The sequence below is a fragment of the Leptodactylus fuscus genome, chromosome 1, assembly GCF_031893055.1.
Source record: "Leptodactylus fuscus isolate aLepFus1 chromosome 1, aLepFus1.hap2, whole genome shotgun sequence".
In the NCBI taxonomy this organism is placed as follows: domain Eukaryota; kingdom Metazoa; phylum Chordata; class Amphibia; order Anura; family Leptodactylidae; genus Leptodactylus; species Leptodactylus fuscus.
This window is the reverse complement of record NC_134265.1, coordinates 138,105,229-138,126,094: the sequence shown is the minus strand read 5'-3', so window position 1 is coordinate 138,126,094 and position 20,866 is coordinate 138,105,229. Positions and strand designations below refer to the sequence as shown.

General features: G+C 41.5%; 1 protein-coding gene across 2 annotated transcripts in view; it reads right to left on the bottom strand.

Annotated features, from left to right (window-relative positions):
- Positions 1–20,866, bottom strand: part of SHC3 (SHC adaptor protein 3) — a 66,237-nt gene that overhangs the window by 29,093 nt on the left and 16,278 nt on the right. For both annotated transcript variants that reach the window (XM_075276899.1, XM_075276909.1), the window contains one exon: positions 19,914–19,984. In XM_075276899.1, coding sequence (XP_075133000.1) covers positions 19,914–19,984 — 71 coding nt within the window. The remainder of the gene's footprint in view (positions 1–19,913; positions 19,985–20,866) is intronic.

Below are 20,866 nucleotides of genomic sequence, written 5' to 3'. Positions count from 1 at the left end.
CTCGGCACTGCTACATCAGATGTAGCAATCTGATGTAGCAGAGCCGAGGGTGCACTAGAACCCCTGTGCAAACTCAGTTCACGCTAATAGAATGCATTGGCCAGCGCTGATTGGCCAATGCATTCTATTAGCCCGATGAAGTAGAGCTGAATGTGTGTGCTAAGCACACACATTCAGCACTGCTTCATCAAGCCAATACAATGCATTAGCCAGTGCTGATTGGCCAGAGTACGGAATTCGGCCAATCAGCGCTGGCCAATGCATTCTATTAGCCCGATGAAGTAGAGCTGAATGTGTGTGCTAAGCACACACATTCAGCTCTACTTCATCGGGCTAATAGAATGCATTGGCCAGCGCTGATTGGCCAGAGTACGGAACTCGACCAATCAGCGCTGGCTCTGCTGGAGGAGGCGGAGTCTAAGGTCGGACCTGAATGGAGACTGGTGTGGAGCGATCTTAGACTCCGCCTCCTCCAGCAGAGCCAGCGCTGATTGGCCGAATTCCGTACTCTGGCCAATCAGCACTGGCTAATGCATTGTATTGGCGTGATGAAGCAGTGCTGAATGTGTGTGCTTAGCACACACATTCAGCTCTACTTCATCGGGCTAATAGAATGCATTGGCCAGCGCTGATTGGCCGAATTCCGTACTCTGGCCAATCAGTGCTGGCCAATGCATTCTATTAGCTTGATGAAGCAGAGTGTGCACAAGGGTTCAAGCGCACCCTCGGCTCTGATGTAGGAGAGCCGAGGGTGCACTTGAACCCTTGTGCACCCTCAGCTCTGCTACATCAGAGCCGAGGGTGCGCTTGAACCCTTGTGCACACTCTGCTTCATCAAGCTAATAGAATGCATTGGCCAGCGCTGATTGGCCAATGTATTCTATTAGCCTGATGAAGTAGAGCTGAATGTGTGTGCTAAGCACACACATTCAGCTCTACTTCATCGGGCTAATAGAATGCATTGGCCAGCGCTGATTGGCCAGAGTACGGAACTCGACCAATCAGCGCTGGCTCTGCTGGAGGAGGCGGAGTCTAAGATCGCTCCACACCAGTCTCCATTCAGGTCCGACCTTAGACTCCGCCTCCTCCAGCAGAGCCAGCGCTGATTGGCCGAATTCCGTACTCTGGCCAATCAGCACTGGCTAATGCATTGTATTGGCTTGATGAAGCAGTGCTGAATGTGTGTGCTTAGCACACACATTCAGCTCTACTTCATCGGGCTAATAGAATGCATTGGCCAATCAGCGCTGGCCAATGCATTCTATTAGCGTGAACTGAGTTTGCACAGGGGTTCTAGTGCACCCTCGGCTCTGCTACATCAGATTGCTACATCTGATGTAGCAGTGCCGAGTGTGCATCAGATGTGTAGTTGAGCAAAACTGACTCAGCACTGCTAAGTATGCATTCGCATAGGAATGCATTGGCCAGCCTTCGGCCAATCAGCGCTGGCTCTGCCGGAGGAGGCGGAGTCTAAGGTCGGACCTGAATGGAGACTGGTGTGGAGCGACCTTAGACTCCGCCTCCTCCAGCAGAGCCAGCGCTGATTGGCCGAATTCCGTACTCTGGCCAATCAGCACTGGCTAATGCATTGTATTGGCTTGATGAAGCAGTGCTGAATGTGTGTGCTTAGCACACACATTCAGCTCTACTTCATCGGGCTAATAGAATGCATTGGCCAATCAGCGCTGGCCAATGCATTCTATTAGCGTGAACTGAGTTTGCACAGGGGTTCTAGTGCACCCTCGGCTCTGCTACATCAGATTGCTACATCTGATGTAGCAGTGCCGAGTGTGCATCAGATGTGTAGTTGAGCAAAACTGACTCAGCACTGCTAAGTCTCTGCATTCGCATAGGAATGCATTGGCCAGCCTTCGGCCAATCAGCGCTGGCTCTGCCGGAGGAGGCGGAGTCTAAGGTCGGACCTGAATGGAGACTGGTGTGGAGCGATCTTAGACTCCGCCTCCTCCAGCAGAGCCAGCGCTGATTGGTCGAGTTCCGTACTCTGGCCAATCAGCGCTGGCCAATGCATTCTATTAGCCCGATGAAGTAGAGCTGAATGTGTGTGCTTAGCACACACATTCAGCTCTACTTCATCAGGCTAATAGAATACATTGGCCAATCAGCGCTGGCCAATGCATTCTATTAGCTTGATGAAGCAGAGTGTGCACAAGGGTTCAAGCGCACCCTCGGCTCTGATGTAGCAGAGCTGAGGGTGCACAAGGGTTCAAGTGCACCCTCGGCTCTCCTACATCAGAGCCGAGGGTGCGCTTGAACCCTTGTGCAGCCTCGGCTCTGCTACATCAGAGCCGAGGGTGCGCTTGAACCCTTGTGCACACTCTGCTTCATCAAGCTAATAGAATGCATTGGCCAGCACTGATTGGCCAGAGTACGGAATTCGGCCAATCAGCGCTGGCCAATGCATCCCTATGGGAAAAAGTTTATCTCACAAAAATCACAATTACACACCCGATAGAGCCCCAAAAAGTTATTTTTAATAACATTCCCCCCTAAATAAAGGTTATCCCTAGCTATCCCTGCCTGTACAGCTATCCCTGTCTCATAGTCACAAAGTTCACATTCTCATATGACCCGGATTTGAAATCCACTATTCGTCTAAAATGGAGGTCACCTGATTTCGGCAGCCAATGACTTTTTCCAATTTTTTTCAATGCCCCCAGTGTCGTAGTTCCTGTCCCACCTCCCCTGCGCTGTTATTGGTGCAAAAAAGGCGCCAGGGAAGGTGGGAGGGGAATCGAATTTTGGCGCACTTTACCACGTGGTGTTCGATTCGATTCGAACATGGCGAACACCCTGATATCCGATCGAACATGTGTTCGATAGAACACTGTTCGCTCATCTCTAATAAGGATGCATAATATGGACTAAATCTGCACTATGTGACAGTATACTAATGGCTAGTGTAAAACCCTGTAAATATTGGTGGCAATGGATATAAGTTTCAATTCAGATGGTACAATCGAATTGCGATTTGCTTGCACCATGTGAGTAGACTCTAGCAGGATAGCAGGAAAGACTCCACTAGTTATTATAGCAGAAAAAAAGGAACATGACAATAGTTAAATGTTTAAATATATTTTTTTTATAAAAAAAAAAATATTCTAAAATAATATTATATTTGGATGCATTTATTATACACATCGCAGGCTCTTGATTTTCAAATCGTGTTGGTTGTTTTCAGTCATGTGATCTCCGCAAGGAATGCAAAAAATTCTCCTAAAAAAGAGTGATAACATTGGAATTATAACAAGCAATAAATTGTGCGGAATATTCTTTGACAATACATTTCTTTTAATATTCAATAATAAACAACAATTACCGGTAATTTACTTTCCTAATTCATTGGATGGAGAGAATATCAAATGTCTTTATAGGTTGTATACTTTTTTTGAGTGTGTGAAAATGTTTGCCATTCTGTCAACTGCACACTGCCAACCTTAGTACCCTATGTGCAGTGAAGCCTGGAGCTGCAGAAGATCCCCTGAGCAAGGTGGGTACATACTGTATATACTCTGGCAGCAGTGCAATGGACATACACATGATATGACATTAAAATGTTTTAGAAAACAATGAAAAAAATTAATGAAATCCCCAACAACGTGCATGTGCAGCATGGAAATGTCCTGTTATAACACTACAGAGACTAGAGTGTTGGGAGGTTGACTGATATCACCGACATTACCTATCTAGGGGAAACTGTCAAAAATCTAAGGATTCTCAGAATCCATATAAAGTAATGTTGAAGCAGAAAGCCCCTGCTCAGCTGCAACTCAGCTCAAGTCTGCTGCATCAAACCAGAGACAAGTAGTGCAGAAGAGAAGATGTGAAGCTCTGTTGGAACGGGGCTTAGTAAATATTGGCTTTTTTTTTTTTCTTTTTTATTTGTATGGCACAACTTCTATGTAAAAAGCCACTGAGGAACATTGTACTGCTGCGGAGCCACTGAAGAGCATTATATTGAGTGGGTCCCTGGGGAGCATATTGTGTGGGGGCCACTGCGGGGGCCAGACAGCTGGACGCTGCACAAATCAGCTGTTCCGATCCGCTTACAACACTTGTACCATACACTGAATGGAGTCAAAAGCAGTTGGCTCTGATCCCTGCATAGTGGCCAGGTACAGGTACTGCAGCTCTGCTCCCATTGAAGTCAAGGGAACTGAACTGCAGTGACAGCATCTGAAGAAGTTGGCTTTGTGCCATACTTTATATACAACAGAGACAAAGCAGTTGGCTTTGTGCCCTGTATAGTGAACATGCACTGTCACTGCAGCTCAGATCCCATTGTCTTCCAGAACCAACAGGCTGTGTATATTATGGGTGTCGGAAACTTTTTAGGGCACAGTTACCACAGTCAGCTACCCATAATATAGCCTAAGGATAGTCCATGAATAAAACATTCCTGGCCAAGCCCTTTAAAGATTTACTAATAAATATGACAATAAATAGCACCCTCTTTGATACAGGCAAGTACTGTATAAGATATCATAATTGCCCATAGCTCTACCTACCCTTATTCTTTGTTTCTACTATTCTCTTTTATGGCTGCTTGTATTGAGAAGTTCCTGCAGAAAATAAAGAGAACAAAATGAGACAGTGACTTGTAAAGACACTGCAATCCAATATAACATCACAGCTGTATTATGAAGCCACAGATGGCCTTCCATGCTGTTTGCATTAAAGGGGTTTTCACACCAATGACATTTAACCTCCTATCCTCCTATCCTTCAGGATAATGGAAAAATATCGAAATATTGGGATCCCTCAGTAATCCCCAGAAAAGAAGTCTACAAGTGTCCATGTGCATGCAGTGGTGGTTTGCATGCTTGACCATCACTATATTCACTTCTATTGGACTGGCTTTCCTCAAATCCCAAAGAAGTAAATACAGCACTTAGGACCTCCATTTTCCATATCACTGTGGATATGTGAAATATAATGTTAAACCCCTTTAATGCCAATACTGAGTATGATAAGCTAGTTTAGGGACAATGTATGCCATGCTATGAAAAGGACAAAGACTCCATGCAGATGATTATATTAGTTACCTTTCCTTATCTTCTGGTTATTTCTATTGACCCTTAGGGGTTTTGGATGGTTTCCGCTGTTATTCTGTCATTTATTGACATTGATGCTGGAACATCATTGACATTAACATTTGTTTTGTATAAAATCCGTGTTTTCGCATCATGTAGAAGAAAGTATGTTAGTGTTCAATCAATAGATTTCAGAATTTGGGTTTAAATGCCTCTCAATGTTTGCTCAATGACTCTTAAGCATACTGATACTTGTATGCTACCTGATTTTAGTTACTTGGGACAGGACGTAATTCTCTGACAGCTCATACGTTAGTATCTTTCTGTCTGCTAATCACACCCCATTGTCCTCACCCTGGCAGTCATCCTCCTATCCTCTCATTGTGTAGACACAGCTTAACAAAGCTTAATATATGCTCAGTACTGTCACCCGGTAAAGCTGCGTGCTGCATTTAGTAGTACAAATGCAGCAAGTGAAAATTCAGTTTGAAAAAAATCCATACAAAATGCACATTCCTGTAAGAGAGCAGGGCAGATTTACTAATGTGTGTTTGTCTAGATCATGGATCCATCAGGCTATTGAGGGATTCGTGAAACAGACAAATATAGGACATGTTCTATAGACATGTGAATAGACATACTGAAATCAATGGCTTTTAATATATAGCCTAAAGCTACATTTGCATGACCGAGTTGCAAACTGACCTGGAAAAAAGCACCATTTTTCATGACTGGCTTGCACCCGAGTGGCACCTATTTTAACAGACCCCCCCATATATTTGAGTATATGGAAGAGTCTATGAAAAATGGACAAAAATAAGACATGACCAATGTTTTGATGGCTCATTACAATGGATTGTCAAAATGACAGTCATTCACTTTAATTGAATTCAATGCTGCCATTTGACAGTTAATGCTAGTTCACATGGATCAAAATGGCGCGGATTTTGACGCGGAATCTGTCTTAAAATCTGCCTCCTCACAATAGAGTCCTATGTAAACCGCTAGCGTTCTTTTTTCCGCTAGCGTTTTTTTTCCACTAGCGGAAAAAAGGAAACAACATGACCTTTCTTCAGGCCTGCAAAAACCAACGTGAGTCAACGGTTTTTTCAAGGTCCATACACTGTGCTGGAGGAAAAAATGTAAGACATTTAGTGGCTATAGCTAGGTTCAGTTATTCAGCGCAAAAATATCACCAGCCTCATAGAAGGGGATTCTTATCTGTAAGAACAGCAAAGCTATGGAACTCTCTGCCCCAGGAAGTGGTGATGGTGGATTCATTGTGAAAGTTCAAAAAGGTCCTGGATGCCATTCTCAAACAAAAAAATATAACAGATTACTTGTTTTTAAGCTTTTGGTAAAGAAAACTTGATCCACAGTTTTATACTTATAGCCAGATTTGAAGTCAGGAAGTAAGATTTTCACTTGACATGGGGCAATTGGATTCAGTCTCTTCTGGATCAAAACTGTAGGATTATAGGTTGGACTTGATGAACCTGTGTCTTCATTCAACCTCTACTATGCTACTATGTATGTACACATCTTAAAATCTGGAACTGCTTAAAGCCTTTCAACCTATTTGCCACTACATATATATCAGGCTGCCTCAGACTTCTAAATTAATATATTTAGTTTTGCAGGGTTTTTTGCCTTAGCTTAGCTTATTGATCCTATTTACATTTGCTTAATATTTGCATATGTCTTCCTTTATAGCCATGTTTCAGGAACCAAATGCCCTTTAATTCACAATTAGATGTGAAATCTGTAGATCATAGTAATACCATAGTCTTTCATATGACTGCTAATTCAGTCCATTTTCACAGATAATAATAACAATAACTTTTTATTTATATAGCACCAACATATTCCGCTCCACAGCACTTTACCAATCATAGAATAATAATACATTTTTATTTATATCTCCTATTTTGTCCATCAGTTGAGTGAATACAGCTTTATTCTCTTCTGGAAGCATAGATTAGTAGAAGCACCAAGGGAGACAGATAAAATCATTTTACATAATAGTTTATTTTTATGTAAGAAACACCATACATACTTCAAAACAGCAATTTACAGGGTTTTTTTTTGGAAGTTTTGGTATAAAAAAATTCCTGAAATAATCCCTTTAATCATATTTTCTGAATATAGGCTGTTGCATTATCATTGCCAGACACGCATTGTATTATTTAGTGTTTGCGAGGACTAGTGTGATCAGGAGTAAATAAAACCTATGTCATCTAACACATAGCGAAACTGAGGGCTCATTCCCACGCAGCGCTGCACCTCCCATGAGGCGACCTGAAGCGACCGCTTCAGGCAGCGCTATGCCTGGGCCCCAGGGGAGGGCGCATTTTTGCTGACCTAAGCCAGTCCAGGACAAGCAGTCCTGGACTGGCTTAGCATCACCGTCTCTGCAGCCCGGCACGGGAAGCGAGCGGTGGATTGGGGCGGCCCTGTGGATGCAGTGCTGCTCCAGCGGCCGCCCCTCACGCTTAGCAGAGAGCAGATCCTCTCCCTGCCTGTTAGCGACGCTTGCTCCGCTCTGCCCCCTCCACTCGGCCCCGCACCCTCCTCCGGGAGGGGGGGGGGGCGGCTTAGTGACGTCCGCCTCAGGCGTCACAAACCCTAGGTTCACCCCTGTTCCCACGATGTAACGCGGCGCTCATTCTGACGTAAACACGTGTCAGAGTCAGCGCTTCAAAACAGAATCCCATTGACTTCAATGGGTTCCATTTAACGCGCGTAACACATTGAAATCAATGGGTTAAAAAGCCTCCCATTGATTTCAATGTGTAGCGCACGTAAGATGGAACCCATTGAAGTCAATGGGATTCTGTTTTGAAGCGCTGACTCTGACACGTGTATACGTCAGAATGATCGTCACATTACATCGTGGGAATGAGCCCTTAGTGAATAGAGGAAACTCTCAGGGGAAAAAAAGGAATAAATGGTAAAATATACAGATACTTTCATTGCTTTCATCCAATAATATACAATTTATGTTTAGTCTATACTGTATACTTTGAGGTTATAGTATTAGTTCCAAGGTTATGGAGTAAAAACAGTCTAGACAATAAACACATGCTCTTTCATGTTCAAGCCCTGCCATGTATGTACTCAATTTTTTACTAACAAATAATTCTCATTATTTTATTAATTTAATCAAGATCTGGTATTTTAGTTTCAAATATTTAAAATATTATACAAACTTTCAAGGACCTCTGTAAAATATCCGCAGTATATAGACAGAGTTATCAACACAGTCTACAGTGCTGTCAAAAGTACTTGCCCCCCTTATGGATTTCTTTTGTTTTGCTTTTTTATTATACTTGCATTTCTCAGATTATCGAACAAATTTCAATATCAGACAAAATAACCTAAGTGAATACAAAATACAATTTTTCAATGAGGATTTCATTTATTAGAGGGAAAAAAATTATCCAAACCAACCTGGCCCTATGTGAAAATGTAATTGCCCTCTAAAGATAATAACGGGTTGTGGCACCCTTGGGGGCAATAACTGACAATGAGTCTTTGACCTCTCTGTGGAGGAATTTTGTCCCATTCTTCTTGGCAGGATTGTTTTAATTCAGCCACATTGGAGGGTTTTCAAACATCAGCAGCCTGTTTAAGGTCATGCCTTTGACTAGGCCATTTCAAAACCTTCATTTTATTGTTTGTTTTTCAGCCATGCCAAGGTGGACATGCTGGTGTGCTTCGGGTCATGCTGCAGATCCCAAGTACATGAACTGATGACCAGACATTCTGCTTCAACATTTTCTGGCAGAGAACAGAATTCATGGTTCCATCAATTAACCCCTTAGAGACACAGCCCAAAAGTGACTTAAGGACCAGGCCTCTTTTTTCAAATCTGACATGTGTCACTTTAAATGGCGATAACTTTGAGACGCTTTAACTTACACAAGTGATTCTGAGATTGTTTTTTCGTAACACATTGTACTTCATGTCAGTAGTAAATTTTCGTCGATATGTTTTGTCTTTAATTTAAAAAAATAGGAAATTTGGTGAAAATTTTGAAAAAAATGCAGTTTTCAAACTTTGAAATTGCAAGCCTTTCAAATAGAAAGTCATACTACCCGAATTTTTTCATAAATATAATTAACCATGTCTCTGATTTATGTAGCAATCAAATTTTAAGCACCCTTTCATTTTTTTCAGATATTATAAGGCTTACAAGTCAAGCAGTAATTTTCCAAATTTTCAAGAAAATTTCCAAAACACATTTTTCAAGGGACCAGTTCAGTTCTGAAGGGAACTTGAAAGGCCTCTCTAATAAAACCCCCCAAAAGTCACCCTATTCTAAAAACTGCACTCCTGAAAGAATCTAAAACAGCAGTTAGAAAGTTTCTTAACCCTTTCAGCATTTCACAACAATTAAAACAAAATGGAGGTCAAATTTACATTTTTCAATTTCTGTCACTAATATATTCATTTAGCCCTAGAATTTACACATTTACTAAGGTTTAAAGGAGAAACTGCACCCCACATTTTGTTACACAATTTCTCCCGAACACGACAATACCCCATATGTGCTGGTACCCTAATGTACGGGCACACGGTCGCTCTCAGAGCGGATGGAGCACTAATTGGATTTTGTAGGCCAGATTTTGCTAGAATATTTTTCAGGCGCCATGCCCCGATTGCAAAGCCCCCAAGGTGCCAAAACAATGGAAAACCCCAAAATGTCACCCCATTTTGGAAACTAGACCCCTCAAGGAATTTATCAAGGGGTATAGTGAGCACTTGGACCCTACAGGTGTTTCACAGATTTTTTTACCATTGAGATGTGAAAATGAAAAATTACTTTTTTTATAATAAAATGTCACTGTAGCCCCAAATTTTTCATCTTCACAAAGGGTTAAAGGAGAAACTGCACCCCACATTTTGTTACACAATTTCTCCTGAACACGACAATACCCCGTATGTGCTGGTACCCTAATGTACGGGCACACGGTCGCTCTCAGAACGGATGGAGCGCTAATTGGATTTTGTAGGCCAGATTTTACTAGAATACTTTTCAGGCACCATGTCCCTTTTGCAGAGCCCCCAATGTGCCAAAACAGTGGAAACCCCCAAAATGTCACCCCATTTTGGAAACTATACCCCTCAAGGAATTTACCAAGGGGTTTAGTGAGCCCTTTGACCCTACAGGAGTGTAACAGAATTGGCCCAACAAAAGGAAAAGTGACATTTTTTGCTATAAAATGTAGCTTTAACCCCAAATTATGCATTTCCACAAGGGGTTAAAAAAGAAAATGCACCCCACAAATTGTCAAGCACTTTGCCCCAACTACAGAAATGCCCCACATGTGGATGTAAAGTGATGTATGGGCACACTGTAAAGTCCAGAGCTGAAGGATCGCTATTGGGATTTTGGAGGGCAAATTTAGCTGAAATCTGTTTCAGGCACCATGTTGCATTTGGAGAGCCCCTGAAGTGCTAGAACAGTGGAAACCCCCCCCCCCCAAAAAACGACCCCATTTTGAAAACTAGACCCCTCAAGGAATTTATCAAGGGGTTTAGTGAGCACTTGGACCCTACAGGTGTTTCACAGATTTTTTTACCATTGAGATGTGAAAATGAAAAATTACTTTTTTTCCAATAAATCGTCCATTTAGCGCCATATTTTTAATTTTTGCAAGTAGTTAGAGAATTAAGAGCCCCCCACAGTTTGTTACACAATTTCCCCTGAACACGGCAATACCCCATATGGGATCATAATCTGCTGTATGGGTACATGTTGGGGCTCAGAATGGAAAGAGCGCTATTTGGATTTTGGAGGGCATATATTGCTGGAATAGTTTTGAGGTGCCATGTCGCATTTGCTGAGCCCCTAAAGTATCAATACAATAGAAACCCCTCAAAAGTGACCCCATTTTAGAAACTACACCCGTCAAGGAATGTATCAAGTGGTATTATGATTTTGAGACTAAAAATGCTTCCCAAAAATTGAAATTTTTAAAGAAATATGCCATTTTGGTATCCAATGCATTGCACCCACTTTGTGTTGTCAGAGACCTGCACTCCTAAAACTATTAAGTGGGCCTTCCCGAGGGGCAAAAAAATTATATATGTGGGTATAAACTGCTGCTTGGGCGCACAGCAGGGCTCAGAAGGGAAGGAGCACTGCGCTTTTTAGCTTTTGGGGTACAGATTTAGAGAGACTTCCTGGGCGCCATGTTGTTTTTGCAGAGCCCTGGAGGTGCCAGTAAACTGGAATTCCCCAAGAAGTGACCCCATTTTGTAGGGGAAATTTTAGAGTCTCTGCAAAAGTGCCATGGCATCCAAAAACCAAACCGTGTAAGTCTGTGCTCCAAAAACCAAATAACCTTCTTCCCTTCTGTGTCTGGCTGGGCCATAATATCAGTTTATACCCACATATGACATTACGTACGTTATCCGGGGTACACCAGTGTCATACATGTGCCCTAATATCAGTTTATACTCACATATGACATTACCCCGGTTACACCAGTGTCATACATGTGGCATAAACTGCAGTTTGGGCACACAGCAGGGGGCAGAAGGGAAGGAGCGCGATGCGGCTTTTGGAGTACAGATTCAGATGTTTGGTATCTAGACGCCATGTCATGTTTGTAGAGCCTTTAAGGTACCAGAAAAGTGGATTCCCCAAAGGAGTGACCGCAGTTTGAAAACTGCACCCCTAAAAGAATTTATCAGGGGGTGTAGTGTAGTATTAGTATCCCGGACGTGACTGCACAGCGGATGGCGAAGAGGGAATATATAAGCGGTGCGGAGGACATTGCAGACACTAAATTCCCTACTGTACCCCCAGTAGCTCCTATGATTGGGGGAGTCACACTGGGGTCACTTTGGGGGTCACTTCTGGTATATTTTCCCTCATAAGCTGTAAATATAGGGTGTCCCCTGATATTCGCTTGCACAGCTTATACATTTCCTGCCTGCCGCACCCAGTTGTGTTCTAATGATTTGGCGATTTTGCGTGATTTTGTCTTCACATTGGTAGAGGCTATATTTTCTTTATTTTTCTGCTGACGTGGCCATATAAGGGCTTGTTGTTTGCGGGATACGATGTATTTTGTAATGACACCATCTTGGGGTGCCTAAAACTTACTGATTACATTTTATTAACTCTTTTTTTGCTGGATTTAAAAGAGAAAAAATCAATTCTGGTATTGAGTTTTACCTTTTACATTTTTCGCCATGCAGCGTACAGTATAAGTAACATGTGACCTTTATTCTGCGGGTTGGTACGGTTACGGCGATACCTCATTTATGTTATTTTTTTATGCGATACTAAGTCTGCAGAACAAAAACACATTTGGGGACATAAATCAGTGATTTTTGCATCGCCATCTTCTGAGAGGCGTAACATTTTTATTTTTCGCTTGACAGTGTTGGTTGAGGGCTTATTTTTTGCGGGACAACCTGTGCATTTTATTGGTACTATTTTGGGGTGCATATGACTTTTTGATCACTTTTTATAGCACATTTTGTAAGGTGAGATGGCGAAAAATCACTACTTCCGGCGGGTTTTTTCCGTTATTTTTTACCGCCGTTCACTGTGTACATTAAATATTGTTTCAGTTTTGTTGTACAGGTTGTTACGGACGCGACAATACCAAATATGTATTGTTTTTATTAATTTTTTGTGTTTTTTTTTACATAATTCATTTTTTATAGAAAAAAGGGATTTTTGGGACTTTATAACTTTATTAATTGTTTTCAAATACTTTTTTTTTTTTTTTTACACTTTTTTTTTTACTTGTTCTTGTGTCCCTATGGGACACATGGATCAGTGAAGATTGCATCACTGATTCTCTACTCTAGACTGAGACACAGGCTGCAGTGACAGCCTGCACGTGTCTCACTCTAGACACAGGAAGTGAGCTGTGCGGACGGGACAGCTCACTTCCAGAAGACGCCGGGAGCATCACCAGGTAAGTGAGTGCTCAGGGCTGTCTGGGGTCACTAACCAGACCCCAGACTACGTATTACAGATACCGGCACCCCCCGATCTCGGTCCGGGGGGTGCCGGCGGGGGGAGGAGAGATCGCGGCACCCTTTGTTTGCGGTGGTCATGTTTGACCATCGCAATCAAAGGGTTAAAACCTCCGATCGGTAAAAGTACCGACCGGAGGTTATGGAAAAGGGTGATAGCTGTCAGTAACAGCTATCACTCAGTTCCGATTCCGCCTGCTCAGCTAGTGAGCGGGCGGAATCACCATGACGTAATATTACTTCATGGTGCGCGAAGTACCTCGCGTCCATGACGTAATAGTACGTCAAAGGTCGCTAAGGGGTTAAAGCAAGACGTGAAGCCACAAAGCAGCCTCAGACCATCACACCACGACCACCATGTAGGACTGTCAGTATGATGTTCTTTTTCCAAAATGCTGTGTTAGCTTTAGACTAAATTTAACAGGACACATACCTTCCAAAAAAATTCCACTTTGTCTTGTCAGTCCTTAGAATATTCTAACAAGAGTCTTGAGGATTATCAAAATGTTTTTTGGCAAATATGAGAAGGGCCTTTGTTTTCTTTTTGGACAGCAGTGGTTTTTGCCTTGGAACTCTCCCATAGATTCCAGAAAAAATACTTGTGCATGTTGTATTCCCAGATCAAAATAGCACATTTCATTGCACATGAAATCTGAGGTCTCCTTCTAATGCACACTGATGAACACACATTTCCAGAGGCACCACGGAGCAAAAAATATCAGTCATGTGAATAGTGCCTTAGAGTTTTTGTTTAAAGGGTATTGCTGGGAATAGCCTCTTTTGTCTTAGTTACCTGGCTACATTATGACTCCATTATGACTCCATTATGGCCATGTGCCAAATTATTCAAAGAATGTGGAAATCTATGCTTGCCCTCATGCGATTAATGTGGATGGAACCTTTTAATCACCTTATTATGCACATGAAGGAACTGGAAGCCAGGGTTGAGGGTGAACAGGACAAATTCTGCACCATCTGTAGTCCTTGGAACACTTTTTGATTCTCAGATGTCATGTGTACCTGGATAGATGGGGCCTCTGCCTCACATGCAGATTGAAACCCCCCAAGATAACCTCCTCTTGCTTTTCCTACTTTTCCTTTCCACTTTTTGCTTTTCTCTTTCTTCCCTTTTTGATTTTTGACCATGGTTATGTTTATAGTGCTCTGCAGGGCACACAATGTTTTCACGTTTGCATGCTTTGGCGGTTATTATGTTTGCTTGTTTCTTCTTGTGAGCAGGGAAGGCTGATGAGTCATCAACAGCTCTCACACACACATAGCAGACAGTGCTTGCTGAGACTTCCAGGTGCACGCCGGAGGATAATCGGCATATGAATAAAAACGAGCTCATTCAAAAACGACTGAGGCAATTTACATACAAAAGGTATGTGTGGAATAGCCTTTCTAAAGGCTATGCAAGTATGTGTTTAGTTAAAAATGAGCTTTCCCAATGATAGAGCCCCTTTAAGCTGCACATTTCAGTACAAAACCTTGACATGCTGGACCACTGCCTGTTTACCTCACTCGCTTTGTACTCCAAGCGCTTCTCAATAAAAAAAAACTAATTGAACCAAAAAAGGGTTTACTGCCCCCAGACTTAAGTTATGAAAAAGTAGGAAAGGGGTTAAAATAAATAAATAATGCTCCCTGGTGGGGCTGAGACACATCATCCCTGCAGTCCCAGAACATAAGACTAGAGCCTGGGACCTACAGCTGTGATGGAAGGGATTAAAGGTAGGCAAATATGCTTTATTTTTTATTTTTATTTTTTTTAACCCCTTCCCTGTCCTTTCTTAATTTGCCTAATTTGTATCTGGGGCCAGAAAATCCCCTTAAGATCGGCTCTAATCTGAATAAGTGTCATAAAGGTAAGGAAACTGTGAGAATAACTCATAAAGCTATTTGCTTTATACTGAAACCAATATTAAAATTAACTGAATGATTTATTTCCCAAGCGTTATTTTTCATTTTATTTTTTTAAGCAGTGACAAAAACAGTGTGTACCAAAAAAAACAGCACAATACATCAAAATGAAGTTTCATCAACATAAGAAAAGAAAACATTCATGAGACAATGGTGGCTCATTCTTCCTTTATGAACTGCGTCTTCCACTTGGTAAATCACTTCAGCTGTTTAGTAAGCCTGTAATTCTCCATGGTAACTGGCATTCCTTTACTGATAGCGGTGCCTGCAAAATACTTCACGATTGGTAGCTTGAGGATACAGAAATAAACCTCAGGTCTGTCGGCGCGGCTGAAAAAGCCTTCGAAGAAGACCACACAATCACCCCATTACACATGGGGACATACAGTAGAAGAACTCGATACTGGGAAATTTTCCACACGTCACCATTTTATCAGTAGTGAAAATCTCTACTAATAATCTGCTCTAAAATGAGCAGACATTACTCTTATTAAATACGTATATCACACAAAATTGCGTAGGTCAGACACACACATATAAACAACTGGAGAGATATATCAATACTGTTCTGGCACCTGTTGATTTAGAAGATGATGAAAATGGCGCACAATGCACAAACGTTTTCAAGATCATGTATGGGGCATAAAAAATATTCCTAATTATGATAGATACCATATATGCTAGCCTATGCCATTACATCATAATCAACCGACCAATAGGACCATTGCTAGTACTGAGAACCAAGACTTCAGCATAATGCAGTACCGCTACAGTATATTCATTGTGTTTTTCAATCTTTTCAAGCAAAGTATTTCTTAGTATGAAAATGACCCAACCAAGGACCCTCAAAAGTAGCGATCTCTTATAATAAATGTTAAAAAAATAAGGCTTCACTTGGAGCCTCCATCAGCAGTTAAGAAATAACCCCCTGCAAAGTGTAAGTGTAATGGTCCCCATATTCAATAAAATGACTCTCACAGTGCCCCACATGTAATATAAAGGCCCCCACTTTGCCCCATGTAATATATTGATCTCCACAGTGCTCTCCTGTAATATAATGGCTCCCATAGTACCTCCATCGTCAACAATTTGGTGCTATTTCTAACTAACCCATCCATTGCCACCCCAATGGCGCTTCGAATATTTGAACAGTTTGGTTTTACCTCTAATTTCAAAATCAATTATGATAAGTCAGAAATATATCTGTCCCACCACACATTCTCTGTCCCCATAAAAACAAACAATTATTATGGCTGGAATGTGCTATTAAAGTACTTGATGCCAAAATAGCAGCTCTTTTCTCTTAACTACACTCCCCTCCTAGCCAATATTAAGTCTCAGCTTGCTACAATGAATCCCCCCTATACATCTTGAATGAATGGTAAAATTATATTGAAAATGTATGTCCTACCGAAAACATTATGTTATGCAGGCCGTCCCAATATCACTTTTTTTAGGAACTTACGCAGTCTGTTTATTTTGTTTCTCTGGCGAGGAAAAAGCCAATGGCTAGCTTTTACTCTGTTAATACAAAAGAAAGAAAACGGTGGATTCGCTCCTCCTGTTTTATACTCCTACCTTAGAGCTATCCACTTATTGGCTGGACTTAATAAACCACTCCTCCACTCCCATCCATATACACTTGGAGAGAAGTTCTTTTTAACTTACCGCAGCAGTTTTGTTTTTTTTGTCCCCTAACACAGTGTTTCGCAACCTTATCAAGCCAATTACCCCCTCGAGAAAAATGTTCTGACTGGTCCCAATAGACACTGTGGTGTCTTTTATGTGATAGATCCTGCTCCTGATCAGAAGTGGCAAACTACACATGCATAGTGTGCCAAGCAAATCCTTTTGCTTGTGGGGACACCAATGCCAGACACACACTAAAAGTTATAAGGGAGTTTTAGCTTCTGACCAAATTTTCAATCATCAGATCGTAGTTCAGGAGTTATTTGTCTACTTAGCACAGACTAAACGCTTTTGTAGAGGTGACCTGCCCCTTAACCCTGACCTGAAGTCTTCTGATGGTGGGCTCTGCTTAGAAGCCACTGCGCCTCAGTATTTGAAGCTGGTGGGGGATTTGGGTGGCACTAGCCATTCAATAAATCTGACACTTACAGAGCAGTGGTTCCCAGCCATGATGAGACTGCATGGCGTACCCCCTGGAATACACATACCACAGCTTGAGAACCACTGCTCTAACACAACCCACACCCAATCCACTATCTCAAGTGATATCACATGGGCCATAATCAGAGTTTGGTAGGAGTTTAACTTGCTCCTGGTTCAACAGGATAAGCCATCTCCTCTCATGCTGGAAAAACACAGAGAAATTCCACAGCTGGAATTTCCTTGGTCCAGTTTACTATTAATGCAGTTCGGTCACTTACCAACAAATGCCTCCAAGCTGGACCTATTACCCTTTCTCTGTAGATGACAGTCTTACGTTTTTACTTTCTCTCTCCTTTAGCCCAACTGGCAGAAACTTCTTGCACTCCAATAATTGATATCTAATAATAAATTAAGCTATTCAGGCACCGCTAATGGTATTTTAAAAGCCCCCCCCTGTTTTAAACTAAAACCATAAAAACATTTAAAGGCTATTCAGGCATATGTGGGGCTCATACGGAATAATTTTGCTGATAGAGCCCCTTTAAGCAAAAGATTTAGAATGGTATGGCATAAAAGCTCATGTATGTGTAATGTGTAGGTGTCTCAATACTTTTGTCCATATAATGCCTAGAACTAGGGTTTCATCTATGGTATGACACTAGAAACTATTGATCTATCATAGAAGAACACAATGGAATTTTCTTCTGCTAATGCAATTTGCTTTTTTATTTGACACATGGTTTATTATAATTTTAGTTAACTTTTCCATTGTTTTTGGAGCTGAGGAGACCAGAACCTATACATGTATTTATTAAATTCTGTATTTTTCACGTATTCTATTAAATTGTACTGACTGGCAGCAACGATAAAGCCCACCTCACTCTATAGTGTAGTGGTCATAACAGTTGTATGTTATACATATCTCTTGTTTTATTATATAACCTGGTGTCTTCATAACCAACATTTCATATAGTTTGCATATTTGATATCGCTCCATCTGATACTTTTCTGAGCAGATGGTGACGGAGATGACTAACTCCACTACAGTCATATCTACGATACAGTATACATTTAAATCATTACTAAAATTGACTTTCACAATACTGTTTGCTTAAAGAAAAAGAACATATTGCAAAAGGTTATTCTACTTTTTAGATTTCATTACTTATCAAACAACACCAAGAGCAACCCAATACACAGACAGTCAGGAAACCCACAACATGACGTGCCTGAGGGGAGAAATCTCTACTATCCATCATTTATGTACAATCCCATCATCACTGTGCCACCCTATGGCCTGTAAGAAGACTGGGAACCTAAGTCACCTAAGTCACGCGCGCTACACATTGAAATCAATGGGTTAGAAAGCCTCCCATTGATTTCAATGTGTAGCGCCCGTAAGCCGACACACATTGAAGTGAATGGGATCTGTTTTGAGCGCTCACACTCTGACACGTTTGCTGTATTTTTGCTGCAATAGGGAATTATTAACTAGAAACTGTGCATTTTTTGTGTTTTTCTTACTTTTGGTGCATGTTTTTGGGTCTATGATGTATTTTTTTCAAAATATAGCATGCTCAAGGTACGCTTTTTGCTTTAGATTTATACAGAAAAAAAATAAGTCCAAAAAACATATATTGAAATATCACAATCAAACTTTAAGGGCAGTGATCACAGTCAAAATACTTGTTTTTAGAAACTGGAAAAATAGTGTGACGGACCCTTATACTGAAATTCTGAGACAGCCGACATAGATTACATTCCCAATTTATTACACCAAAATTGCCATTCTGTGAATAGAATTATAAAAATGTGTATTACAAATAATAATAAAAAGGTAAAAAAAACAGCTAAGGGAGCCTTCACACGGAGTAAACGCTCCGCTTATTCTGAACATAAACTCGTTCAGAGTGAGCGGCGTTAAAACAGATCCCATTGATTTCTATGGGTGCCGGCATACGCGCGTTCCCCATTGAAATCAATGGGAGGCTTTTTTACCTATTGCTTTCAATGTGATACGCGCGTATGCCGGCACCCATAGAAATCAATGGGATCTGTTTTAACGCCGCTCACTCTGAACGAGTTTACGTTCAGAATAAGCGGAGCGTTTACTCCGTGTGAAGGCTCCCTAATACTGAACTACAGCTAGTAATCGTGCCTATATGGAGGGCATTCAGTTGGAATATGAGGTGTATTCTGGCTTTATCAGAGTATAACAGAAACCAATTACAAACACTATTACACCAGTTACAACAATGGTGTCCATAAGGTTCGGTTCACACTTGCCCTGGGCTCTCCATAGTTTAAGTTTATTAAAGGAGATAAGTATTAATTAAAATCATTGTTAAAGGGGTTGTGCCATTAAGGCTATATCCACAGCAAAGACCCCCTAAAGCCTCCTAGTGAATGGAGAACCATTTACTGCTATGGAGTTGCCACATTGTAATCTGGCAGCCCCACGGTACAACCCCTATAAAATAATATTTTATTGTTTGTTAATTTAAAGACTGTTGACGAAAAAACTATATTGTATGTTCATGTTATAAGCATAAAGTAAAACTTGTTGGGGCAACGCGGTGGCTCAGTGGTTAGCACTGCAGCCTTGCAGCGCCGAAGTCCTGGGTTCAAATCCTACCAGGAACAACATCTGCAATGAGTTTGTATGTTCTCCCCATGTTTGCATGGATTTGCCTCCCATACTCCAAAGACATACTAATAGGAGAAAAAAATATGGGGCTCACAATCTATATAAAAAAAAAAAAAAACAAACAAAAAAAAAAAGTACTGCTTGAGGTACTTTTAAATAAATAAAACTTGTCCTACCTTGTTATCTGCGTTCTTGTGCTGAAATCTAGTGATCTCATGGAACGTAAAACTTCTATGCATCCCAAATACTGCAAGAAAATGATGAATTGTTACAAAGAATTCAACATTCAAAATGCGCATGCATATCAATAAGCATTCTGTCTAGGACAGTAGCAGAGACAATATGCACACAACCGAGTGTGCTTCTGACGTGGGGACGATATTGCATCAGAATGTAACTCAGCTCACACTCAAAGTGACATCCGAGTGCATTCCCTTATGCATTTACATCTATGGGGGCTTCTGATCAATTCTGAACAATTTTGTAAAGAACTATGTGGTAGTCTATTTATTACGATGAAAGCCTACAACTGGGCTTAGGGTAAGTTCTTATCTGCATTGGATTTCTGTTATTGGTAAAGAAAAGGTTGAATTCCAACATGAAAAGAGGCGGGTGTACGACATGGATTCAACCTAAATTGTTTGGTTTTTAACAACAACGAATAAATAGTGATTCACTTTGGATCAACAGAAATGGCTGTGCTATGAGAAAATGGGCACAGCCACATGTTTGACCAGGAAATACAGAGCATACACAGTGAATACCTCCCAACTTTTGAAGAGCCGAAAGAGGGAGAAAATATGCGACGCACGTGTGCGCAGCGGCAAACTTAACTCCGCCCACTTTTATGTTGACTCCGCCCATTCTAACCCCCCTGCTTCCAGCCTCCTGTCCCTCACCGCCTCCTTTGGTCTCTCCCTTTGGTCCTCTTCTGCCACCCACATAAAGGGGGGCACACTAGACCTCATATTCACCCGCCTCTGCTCCATATGCAACCTCTCCAACTCTCCGTCTACGCTCTATGACCACAACCTGTTGACATTCTCTGCCCACTCCTCTCCAATAGACCCCCCCAATCTCTAAACCACCACGCCCCTGCAGGAACCTCAACCGCCTTGACACCTGCACC